Raw genomic sequence first — 12,716 nt, 5'->3', positions numbered from 1 at the left:
CGAACAAAACACCACAAAAAGAAAGGATGACCAAGGCACTCTTCATATAATTAATTAAAATGCCTTTATTTGTATGGCATGTTAAATAGAAACAAAGTTTTAAAAATCTGACGCGTTTCGGCTGCATGGCCTTCGTCAGGGAGTACAAAGAAATAATACAATGTCCTTTTTTTAACAGCTTTTCCAATTGCCCTAATTTGAAGAGGGAGTGGTTACAAAATTGATTGGACACACCTAGTAAACAATACTATACACATTAAAAAGTGAAATACTGTAGCAATGTTATCAAAAAATTTAACTCCAAGCTAGAAGTATCAGAACACCTAGAAAGGTAGTTCTATCCTTAAATATGACTGGGAGAAGCGTCAAAGAATAAGAAAGCAATTATATTCCATAGTACACTAGAACACAGCAAATATGAACAACAACAGTCTAAAAATAGCTGACGGCAATTGAGCAAAATGTCTACTAGATGACAGCAAATGGACCCATCACGACCCTACAGGAAGGGTGAGAAATCCATATCTTCATTTAAACCATGGTACTTAGTGGCCTGTAGTTTGTAAATAAAAAAACTTTCACTTTGGTTTAACTGTTTAAGATGGTCCCCTTTTCTAATTGAGGCCGGAACATGATCAATACCCATAGCTTGTAGGGAGGCAGGGTTGCCATGGTGTAAGGACTTGTAGTGCCTTGCCATGGTGTAGTCTTCATTGCCTACCCGTATGGCGTACTTGTGTTCCACTAAGTGGTCTTGAAGGCGTCTCTTTGTCCGTCCAATGTAGAACACCTTGCACTGTGGACATTCCAATCTATAGATGACATGAGCGATTTTGCAGTTAATGAAATGCTCAACGTAATACTCCATTTTAGAAGCTGTGTCACCAAAATACTTTTTCTGTTCAATATTTCTGCAATGGTTGCATTGGTTACATTTAAAAGAGCCTTTGGGTTTGTGGTCAAGCCAAGTTTTTTCAGAGTCACCCAGAAGATAACTGTGGACTAATTTGTCATTTAGGGTAGGACATCTCTTAAAGCTTATGACTGGTGGCTCAGGAAAGACTTGGTGTAGTAGCGTATCACTTTGGATGATTCCCCAATTATTTTTAATGATTATTTTAATGTTCTCTGCTTCAGTGCTGTATTTTGTAAGAAAATATACTCTCTCCGATGTATCACGAGGCACTCCCCTTCGCAACAAGTTCTCTCTGTCAAGTAATCCAGCCCTTATACCTGCATCTTTGAGGTAGCCCCGTTTCAAGAAGCGATTCTCCAATTCAGCACATTTGACATTGTAGTCTGTTTCCTGATTGCAAATTCTACTGACTCTTTGGAATTGGCCATATGGAATGTTTTATTTAGCCTTTTGGGGTGAAAGCTATCTGCCCTCAGAATGGTATTCCCATCTGTAAGCTTCCTAAAGATTGATGTGTGCAAACAACCTTTGTCATTTTTACTGATGTCGAGTTCCAAAAAATTGTTTGTTGTTATAGTTAGTTTGATGTTGGGGTTAATGCTGTTAAGGTATTGGTGGAAGGAAATAAGTTCATCTTCTGAGCCGGACCAAACAAGCAAACATCATCAATATAGCGTCCCCACCATATTATCCGGTCAAAGAAATGGTTATTAGAAGGATCCAAAATGAATTTATTTTCCCATTTACCCAAGTACAAACCAGCGTAGGAAAGGCTGTAGCAAGCTCCCATGGCACATTCTTTGACCTGTTTAAAAATACAGTCCTGAAAGATGAAGATGTTATGATTAAGAGTCCATTCAGTCAGTGAGACAATTAGTTATGTAGGAGGCACCTCAGTTTCAGGCTGGGTACTCAATAAATGGTGCATAGCTGCCAATCCTTGTTCATGTTCAATTGTGGTGTATAGAGACTCCACATCCATGGTGACTAAAAGGGAAGCTGTACCTATATTGTTAAATTCCTTAATTTTATTCAACACATCTGTGGTATCTTGAAGATAGGCTGGGAGTGACGCCAGAAAAGGATTGATAAAGTAATCAATGAACTTACTTTCATAACCACTAATGACTGGTCTGCCTGGGGGGGTTTCAAGATTCTTGTGGACTTTTGGAAGAAGATAAAAAGAAGCCATACGCTGACTGCCATTGAAAAGAAATTTGAACTCACTGTCTGAAATGTAGCCATTCTCCTTAGCCTCTGTGAGGATCCCTTTCAATTCAGTTTTTAGGTCCTCTGAAGGGTTGAAGGTAAGCGATTGGTAGAATTCATCATTGTCTAATGGTAGGCTTCTGTCACATATTTGTCTTTACTCCACACTAGAGGTCGACCGATTAATAGGAATGGCCGATTAATTAGGGCCGATTTCAAGTTTTCATAACAATCGGAAGTCGGTATTTTTGGGGAGCCGATTAAAAAATAAATATATTTAAAAAAGTATACCTTTATTTAACTAGGCAGAACACATTCTTATTTTCAATGACGTCATAGGAACGGTGGGTTATCTGCCTCGTTCAGGGGCAGAACAACAGATTTTCACCTTGTCAGCTCGGGGATCCAATCTTGCAACCTTACAGTTAACTAGTCCAACGCAATAACGACCTGCCTCTCTCTCGTTGCACTCCACAAGGAGACTGCCTTTTACGCGAATGCAGTAAGCCAAGGTAAGTTGCTAGCTAGCATTAAACTTATCTTATAAAAAACAATCAATCATAATCACTTGATAACTACACATGTTTGATATTACTAGATATTAACTAGCGTGTCCTGCATTGCATATAATCTGACTGAGCATACAAGTATCTAAGTATCTGACTGAGCGGTGATAGGCAGAAGCAGGCGCGTAAACATTCATTCCAACAGCACTTTTGTGGTTTTGCCAGCAGCTCTCCGTTGTGCGTCAAGCATTGCGCTGTTTATGACTTCAAGCCTATCAACTCCCGAGATGAGGCTGGTGTAACCGAAGTGAAATGGCTAGCTAGTTAGTGCGCGCTAATAGCATTTCAAACGTCACTCGCTCTGAGCCTGTGGTTGTTTACCTTGCTTTGAATGGGTAATGCTGCTTCGAGGGTGGCTGTTGTTGTTGTGATCCTGGTTCGAGCCCAGGGAGGAGCGAGGAGAGGGACGGAAGCTATACTGTTACACTGGCAATACTAAAGTGCCTATAAGAAAATCCAATAGTCAAAGGTTAATGAAATACAAATGGTATAGAGAGAAATAGTCCTATAATTCCAATAATAACTACAACCTAAAACTTCTTACCTGGGAATATTGAAGACTCATGTTAAAAGGAACCACCAGCTTTCATATGTTCTCATGTTCTGAGCAAGGAACTTAAACGTTAGCTTTCTTTCATAGCACATATTGCACTTTTACTTTCTTCTCCAACACTTTGTGTTTCATTATTTATTTGAGGCTAAATTGAATTTATTGATGTATTATATTAAGTTAAAATAATTGTTCATTCAGTATTGTTGTAATTGTCATTATTACAAATAAAAAATATTTAAAAATCAGCCGATTAATCGGTATCTGCTTTTTTGGTCCTCCAATAATCGGTCTCGGCGTTAAAAATCATAATCGGTCGACCTCTACTCCACACTACTGTTGCGCCACCTTTGTCTGCTTTTTAACCACAATCTGTTAATTTTTGGACAATGATTGAACTGCATCCCTCTCTGTCTTCGAAATATTATCTTGTGTTTGGTTGGAGTAAATTTTACCCTTAAACAGATTCTCCACATGAAAATTCACCTTTTTGGCAAATGTATTTAGTGTGGCATTCTGGACGATGGGACAAAAGGTGGACTTGGGCTTACAAGGTGTTTTGAGGGCAAAGAAACTGCCTGACCTGAGACACTGGTGTCTGTAGTTGGAGAGATGTTTTGCTTGTACCAGGCCTTCAGATGTAGATTCCCGTAGAAACTAAATAGGTCAATCGTTGTATTCCATTTATTAGTTGAGTATGTGGGGGGGGGGGGGGGGGGGGCAAAGGACAGTCCTTTAGACAAGACCCTTACGCAATCATCAGAAAGGGGTTCTCCAGAAATGTTGATCACAGCCTTGTTCTGGTCCTGCTCCGTGTGGTTGGATAGTCTTGATTTCTTCCTCCCCCTCCGTGTTGGCCTCTTCCGCGTCCTCTCCTTGTCTTGTTGAGGATCCTGCGTGACTCCTCTTCCCGATCTAAAAAATCTTGGGAGGAGCTGGCCTCTGAGTGTCTGGGGTGATCCTCATTGTCACTGCTCGTAAAGTTGAAAAATAAAGATCTACTCTTCCTCCTCTGCGGATGTGATTCTGAATTCTTGCTCATTGGTTTTCTCCAGGTAAAGACCTTGCCATCTCTATAGTCTACTTCACAAATTGTTGTCATTTATATGTGCAAAACTCTTTCGGCTTGGAAGTATGCGGACATCTTAAGAGCGCATCCTATTTAGTCTTAAAACTGTAGCTTACTTAGGCCTATATTTCAATACTTATATAGGCTACTGTATTCATTCATTCATGTCATCACACAGCAGACGAGTCATTCATGATTTGAAATGCAATCAAGCATTTAGTTTTAAAATAAAATAATGCAAACCTTGAATAATTTGCGTAGAAAATAAATAAACAGTTCCATTTCGGAAATTGCATTCACAAAATAATCTTTGCTGTAATAAAGGCTTACTGTTTACATTGTTCCAAACGGTCAGAGAAATGATATTGTAATCTAACAACACCTGTTTTGCACACATAATATGCATGCAGCATTTGCTCCTTACCTTTTTATTGATTTTCCACATCTCGTCAAATTTATTCCACACATCTGACTTCCCCATTATCTCCTGAGCAACCAGCAAAGTCTAGTTTGTCACGCCCTCTGCATCCATTTTGCATGCATACATGTCACGTAAAGAAAGCAAGGGTTGAGGGAATAGGGAATGTTTTCCCTAAACAAATTAAGGATTTCGGTAACAGAACTTTTCAGTCAGAAATGGCTGTAATTATGTTTTGACTTCAGCAACACAGACAGCGCGATAAACACTGTTGATGTTCTGTGGTGGTCACTGCGTTGAGAGACAATGGGTGCTAGTCACTCGCTGTACATTTTTTTTAACACACTTCAGCAATTCTATGCCCGGCACAATCAAATCAATTGTGATTGGACTCCCTCAAGTCATTTATGTGTCTTAATTATTTCATCAAACACTGCACTCCAAGCATCAGACAAGCTTAGTGCATATAGTTGATTTGATTAAAATACATAGGATGTGTCTATACAGTGCATTCGGAAAGTATTCAGACCCCTTCGCTTTTTCCACATTTTGTTTTGTTACAGCCTTATTCTAAAATCTAAAAAAACAATTTTAAATCCTCAATCTACACCAGGCCTGGGCAACTCCAGTCCTCAGGGACCTGAGTGGTGTCACACTTTTGCCCCAGCTAACACACCTGATTCCAATAATCTACTCATGATCTTCAGTTAAAAATGCAATAAGTTTAAAGCAGGTGTGTTTGCTAGGGATGGGGGAAAAATGTGACACCAGTCAGGTCCCCGAGGACTGGAATTGCCCAGACCTGATCTACACATTACTCCATAATGACAAAGGGAAAACAGTTTATGGAAATTTCATAAATACCTTATTTGCATAATTATTCAGGCCCTTTGCTATGAGACTTGAAATTGAGCTCAGGTGCATCCTGTCTCCATTGATCATCCTTGAAATGTTTCTACAATTTGATTGGAGTCCCCCTGTGGTAAATCCAATTCATTGGATATGATTTGGAAAGGCACACACCTGTCTATAGAAGGTCCCACAGTTGACAGTGCATATCAGAGCAAAAACCAAGCCATGAGGTCAAAGGAATTTTCCGTAGAGCTCCGAGACATGATTGTGTCGAGGCACCACCAAAACTATTCTTAGAGCTGGCCACCTGGCCAAACTGAGCAATCGGGGGGAGAAGGGCCTTGGTCAGGGAGGTGACCAAGATGGCGCTGACAGAGGGGGTCGCCTCGCTTCTAGTCCAGAGGAAACAATGCCGAATTGTGTATTTGTGTATTATGTATTATTTCTTACATTGTTTGCCCAGAAAATCTTAAGTGTTATTACATACACTTAAGGGAGAACTATTGGATATCAGCGCGACCGGCAATTTAGCAACATTACGACCAGGAATAAGACTTTCCCGAAGCGGATCCTTTGTTTGCACCACCATCCAGGGCATTTGATCTGATTCCAGAGGCTGACCCAAAACGTCGCCACAGAAGAGAGAGACGAAGCGGCCTTCTGGTCAGACTTCGGAGGCGTACACACCACCCACCGCTTCCGAGTTTATTACTCGCCTATGGAATTGTAATATACTCTGTTTAATGGAAACATGGCTCTCTCAGGATATGTTGTCGGAGTCGGTACAGCCACCGGGATTCTTTATGCGTCGCACCAACAGAAATAAACATCTCTCTGGGAAAAAGGGCGGGGTGTATACTTCATGATTAACGACTCATGGTGTAATCGTAACAACATACAGGAACTCATGTCCTTTAGTTCACCTGACCTAGAATTCCTCACAATCAAATGCCGACCATATTATATCCCAAGAGAATTCTCGTTGGTTATTGTCACCGCCGTGTATATCCCCCCTCAAGCCGATACCACGACGGCTCTCAAGGAACTTCACTGTACTTTATGCAAACTGGAAACCCTACATCCTGAGGCTGCGTTTATTGTAGCTGGGGATTTTAACAAAGCAAATTTGAGAACAAGGCTACCTATATTCTATCAGCATATTGATTGTAGCACTCGTGCGGGCAATACACTAGATCACTGCTACTCTAACTTCTGCGATGCATAAAAGGGCCTCCTCTGCCCTCCCCTCGACAAATCTAACCACAACTCCATTTTGCTCCTCCCGTCCTATAGGCAGAAACTCAAATAGGATGTACCTGTGACAAGAACTATTCAACGCTGGTCTGACCAATCGGAATCCACGCTTCAAGATTGTTTTGATCAAACGGACTGGGATATGTTCCGGGTAGCCTGAAAATAATATTGATTTATACGCTGATTCGGTGAGTAAGTTTATAAGGAAGTGCATTGAAGATGTTGTACCCACTGTGACTATTAAAACCTACCCTAACCAGGATAGATGGCGGCATTCGCACAAAACTGAAAACGCGAACCACCGCATTTAACCATTGAAAGATGACTGGGAATATGGCAGAATATAAACAGTGTAGTTATTTCCTCTGCAAGGCAATTAAACAAGTGAAATATCGGTATAGGGACAAAGGAGAAATTCAACGGCTCAAACACGAGGCGTATGTGGCAGGATCTACAGCCAATCACGGACACTGACGTCTTGCTTCCAGACAAACTAAACACCTTTGCCCGCTTTAAGGATAATACAGTGCCACCGACGGAACCCACTACCAAGGACTGGGGGCTCTCCTTCTCTGTGGCTGACGTGAGTATGACATTTAAACTTGTTAACCCTCGCAAGGCTGCCGGCCCAGACAGCATCCTTAGCCGCGTCCTCAGAGCATGCGCAGACCAGCTGGCTGGTGTGTTTACGGACATATTCAATCTCTCCCTATCTCAGTCTGCTGTCCCCACATGCTTCAAGATGGCCACCATTGTTCTTGTACCCAGGAAGGCAAAGGTAACTGAACTAAATGACTATCGCCCGTAGCACTCACTTCTGTCATCATGAAGTGCTTTGAGAGACTAGTCAAGGATCAAATCACCTCCACCTTACCTGCCACCCTAGACCCACTTCAATTTGAATACCGCCCCAATAGGTCCACAGCCGATGCAATCGCCATCACACTGCACACTGCCCTATCCCATCTGGACAAGAGGAATACCTTTGGAAGAATGCTGTTCATTGACTATAGCTCGGCATTCAACACCTCCAAATCAAATCAAATCAAATCAAATTGTATTTGTCACATACACATGGTTAGCAGATGTTAATGCGAGTGTAGCGAAATGCTTGTGCTTCTAGTTCTGACAATGCACAGTGTAAGGGGATAAAGAATATGTACATGAGGATATATGAATGAGTGATGGTACAGAGCAGCATAGGCAAGATACAGTAGATGGTATCGAGTACAGTATATACGTATGCATATGAGATGAATAATGTAGGGTAAGTAACATTATATAAGGTAGCATTGTTTAAAGTGGCTAGTGATATATTTACATAATTTCCCATCAATTCCCATTATTAAAGTGGCTGGAGTTGAGTCAGTGTCAGTGTGTTGGCAGCAGCCACTCAATGTTAGTGGTGGCTGTTTAACAGTCTGATGGCCTTGAGATAGAAGCTGTTTTTCAGTCTCTCGGTCCCAGCTTTGATGCACCTGTACTGACCTCGCCTTCTGGATGATAGCGGGGTGAACAGGCAGTGGCTCGGGTGGTTGATGTCCTTGATGATCTTTATGGCCTTCCTGTGACATTGGGTGGTGTAGGTGTCCTGGAGGGCAGGTAGTTTGCCCCCGGTGATGCGTTGTGCAGACCTCACTACCCTCTGGAGAGCCTTACGGTTGAGGGCGGAGCAGTTGCCGTACCAGGCGGTGATACAGCCCGCCAGGATGCTCTCGAATAAGTCAAAGGGTCTGAATACTTTCCGAATGCACTGTATATGGAAAATTACACATTTAAACATTTCAGCCAATCAATTGGTCGAAAGAACAGACTCTCAGTCTACCAATATTTTTGGGGGGTCAGGGGCAGTCCTAATAGGCAGTGTGGGTCTCCGCATAGGTCTGCTCTCCCTTTCTTTGTAAAGTAATTTGGTTTCAATTGAACAAGCCCCAGCTGCTGATTTTGGGAAGCCTTTGCACCCTGCCCTAAAAATAATATTGGGGAAAGTGAACATAGAGTCTGTAAAGAGATGGTCTTGTTGATGCAAAGATACTGTTTGACATCTGAGTCTGCTGGTTCATCCTTGGGAGCAATTTCCAAACGCCTGAAGGTACCACGTTCATCTGCACAAACAATAGTATGCAAGTACAAACACCAAGGGACCACGCAGCCGTCATACCGCTGAGGAAGGAGATGCGTTCTGTCTCCTAGAGATGAACTTACTTTGGTGCGAAAAGTGCAAATCAATCCCAGAGCAACAGCAAAGGACCTTGTGAAGATGCTGGAGGAAACTGGTACAAAAGTACCTATATCCACAGTAAAACGAGTCCTATATCAACATAACCTGAAAGGCCGCTCAGCAATAAAAAAGCCAGACTATGGTTTGCAACTGCATATGGGGACAAAGATCGTACTTTTTGGAGAAATGTCCTCTGGTCTGAAAATAAATAGAACTGTTTGGCCATAATGACCATTTGGAGGAAAAAGGAGGAGGCTTGCAAGTTGAAAAACACCATCCCAACCGTGAAGCACGGGGGTGGCAACATCATGTAGTAGGGGGTGCTTTGCTGCAGGAGGAATTGGTGCACTTCACAAAATAGATGTCATCATGAGGGAGGAAAATTGTGGATATATTGAAGCAACATCTCAAGACATCAGTTAAAGCTTGGTTGCAAATGGGTCTTCCAAATGGACAATGACCCCAGGCATACTTCCAATGTTGTGGCAAAATGTCTTAAGGACAACAAAGTCAAGGTATTGGAGTGGCCATCACAAAGCCCTGACCTCAATCCTATAGAAAATCTGTGGGTAGAACTGAAAAAGCGTGTGCAAGCAAGGAGGCCTACAAACCTGACTTTGTCACACCAGCTCTGTCAGGAGGAATGGGCCAAAATTCACCCAACTTATTGTGGGAAGCTTGTGGAAGGCTACCCGAAACGTTTGACCCAAGTTAAACAATTTAAAGGCAATGCTACCAAATACTAATTCAGTGTATGTAAATGTGATGAAAGAAATTAAAGCTGAAATAAATAATTCTCTACTATTTTTCTGACATTTCACATTCTTAAAATAAAGTGGTGATCCTAACTGACCTAGACAGGGAATTTTTACTTGGATTACATGTCAGGAATTGTGAAAAACTGAGTTTAAATGTATTTGGCTAAGGTGTATGTAAACTTCCGACTTCAACTGTATACTGTATACACACACACACACATACACACTACCGTTCAAAAGTTTGGGGTCACCTAGAAAAGTCCTTGTTTTTTAAAGAAAAACACATTTTTGGTCATTAAAATAACATACAATCGATCATAAGGACAGTGTAGACATTGTTAATGTTGTAAATGACTATTGTAGCTGGATTTTTTTAATGGAATATCTACATAGGCTTAGAATTACTTAGAATATGTGGACAACTACAAATACCTAGGTGTCTGGTTAGACTGTAAACTCTCCTTCCAGACTCACATTAAGCAGAGGGCACTGGACAGTTACTTTACAACTTTATGCAAACAGGAAATTAAGTGGGGTGACAGGCAAGTGGTAAAAACAATGGGAAGGTTGGTCACAGGGATTGAACCCTGGTCTCCAGTGGGATATGTGATATGCCAGGGAGTGTTACCACTACGCCATAGCTTTGCACAATGCACCTCTAGATTGTAAGTGTCATCTCTCTCTACTCCTCAGTATGAACCTGCGCGAGGTACTGAAGAAGTATGGCAAAGACGTGGGCCTCCACATCAAGGCGGTGCGCTCTTACAGCCAGCAGCTCTTTCTGGCCCTGAAGCTGCTGAAACGCTGCAACATCCTGCACGCCGATATCAAACCTGACAACATCCTGGTGCGTCTCCTCTAACCAACCAAAGCACCCAGAGAGAGTCAATAACACTACAAAAATACATATTTAAAGCAGGTTTTGGTTTAGAAAATTGTATTTGTGTCACGCCACAATGATACAATAATACAGATTTGTTTGTTTTTAAACACATTGTGAACCACTCAAATGTAGTTTTGAGAGTCTAACAATCATTATCAAACATGGTAAAGGCGTCGTCTAGAATTCATTACATCATCTATACACATGTATGCATAAACAAAAAAACTGAGTACAGTAGATAAAAGGACAATTAAGCACTTATAAAGAAACATCTCCATTGTGGGATAATGTGGCAGGCTTTGGCGCAGGCATTTAAATTATTATTACTTGACGATAAAATGTCACCCAATTTATTATTTTAATCTAGACTGTTAATTATAATTTTGTCTGGACAGCTGACTAAAAACATCATCCCTAATGTTGTTTTATAACCCACAGAAAAGCAAGACATGAGCTTCTGTTTCAATTGAACCCTTGTTCCAAGAAGTACCTACACGTTTTTTTAAGGGAATGTTTGTGTATCGACGAGTCTCAATGGCGAGAGGGGCCACTCCACATCTAAATTTAACAAAAGAGCTTTGATATTACTTCGAAAAAACTGTGTGTACATAGGCAGTAAGTGCACAGTTTATTACTTTCAGGTTTATTTATCAGTTGGTACCACTTTAGTTAATTGTGTTCATAAAAGCGCTGATTCAAAAGCATTTTGGGTATTTCTAGAATACACTCTGGCTTTGACATTTTTCTTTGCAACATCACAAGCCCATACAAATACACTTTAACACGTTCATTTGGCATACTGCAAAATCTCTGCAAATGTTTTTAAATGCATAGCCACTAGTGATGCCATAGAGTTTTCCAGACCATATCACCTTGAATAGCAGCACAAAGGTAACATCTGCAGGCACGGTTAAAAACAGCATTAACACAAGTACAATTTATCTGCCCACATACTGCTGCAGCATAGGTAATAATAGGAAGCACCAGTGATTCAAACAGTTTAGTGAAACATTTAAAAGGTAGGCCACCCATTCCTTACCATGGCGCAGCGGTCTAAGGCACTCCATCTCAGTGCGAGTGGTGTCACTACAGTTCCTGGTTCAAATCCAGGCTGTATCACATCTGGCCGTGATTGGGAGTACCATAGGGCGGCGCATAATTTGCCCAGCGTCGTCCGGGTTTGGCCAGGGTAGGCCGTCATTGTAAATAAGAATTTGTTCTTAACTGACTTGCCTAGTTAAATAAAACTATTTACACTTCACAATGACGGCATCAAGGGCACGATTTGCATCGTTAGCTATGCACTTAATCCAAAACTGAATTAATAATCACCCCCAGATACTTGTACTCACTGACAACATCTGTGGCAGGACCACAGGAGAAAATAAGGTGTTCTAGGCACGGATTAATTCCTACCTAAGTTTTGTCTACATTGATTTTCCATTTGTATTGTTCACACCAGTTAAAAGCAATATGATCTTTTTTTTAACTCATCTTCAGTTTCAGAGATCAATACGATGTCATCTGTATATAAAAGAGTAGACACTCGTTCATTGTTAAGACCTTTTCCTCAAGCTTTGATGGCCAGAGTGAGATCATTAATGTACATTGAGAACAGAATAGGTGATTAAAAGCAACCCTGTTTCCCTCCAATGTCAACAGGTAACCAGTCAGTTAGGCAGCCAGTTAGACAGTTCATATTATCATACATAAGGCATTTCAGGATGTTACCATTTAGACCAATTTGACTCCAGCTTGTCCCATATGTCATTGTGGTCAAAGGCTTTAGAGAAATCTATTAAAGAACAGTAAGTGGACTTGTTCATTTTTTTATTTGAATCTGATTGTGGTAAATCGGGTGGTGTATTCCAGGCAACTTTGTTTCTTTCTGAACCCATTTTGCGCATCTGCTATATTGTTGTATGATTCTGAATGATCCATTATGCTGTCTTGTTGGCATTATGACCCAGTTGCACTGATAACTGAGGCACTCTGGCACTCTGCCCTGACCTGTTTTGCC

General features: G+C 41.2%; 1 protein-coding gene across 3 annotated transcripts in view; it reads left to right on the top strand.

Moving 5' to 3' along the window:
• Window positions 1-12,716, top strand: part of LOC110529981 (serine/threonine-protein kinase PRP4 homolog) — a 38,899-nt gene that overhangs the window by 22,611 nt on the left and 3,572 nt on the right. The window contains exon 11 of one of the 3 annotated variants that reach the window (XR_016482403.1): window positions 6,874-10,660. The exons of 1 other annotated variant lie outside the window; for it this stretch is intronic. Coding sequence is in view for 1 of the 2 variants with exons in the window: in XM_021612697.3 (XP_021468372.3) it covers window positions 10,507-10,660 (154 nt within the window). In the remaining variant the exon portion in view is untranslated. The remainder of the gene's footprint in view (window positions 1-6,873; window positions 10,661-12,716) is intronic. One more of the 3 variants, XM_021612697.3, reaches the window with a different exon arrangement.

Source organism: Oncorhynchus mykiss, chromosome 8 (assembly GCF_057628025.1).
Source record: "Oncorhynchus mykiss isolate SJ-2025 chromosome 8, ASM5762802v1, whole genome shotgun sequence".
Lineage (NCBI taxonomy): Eukaryota > Metazoa > Chordata > Actinopteri > Salmoniformes > Salmonidae > Oncorhynchus > Oncorhynchus mykiss.
The sequence above is the reverse complement of the archived record's forward strand: the minus strand, read 5'-3'. Positions and strand labels throughout refer to the sequence as shown.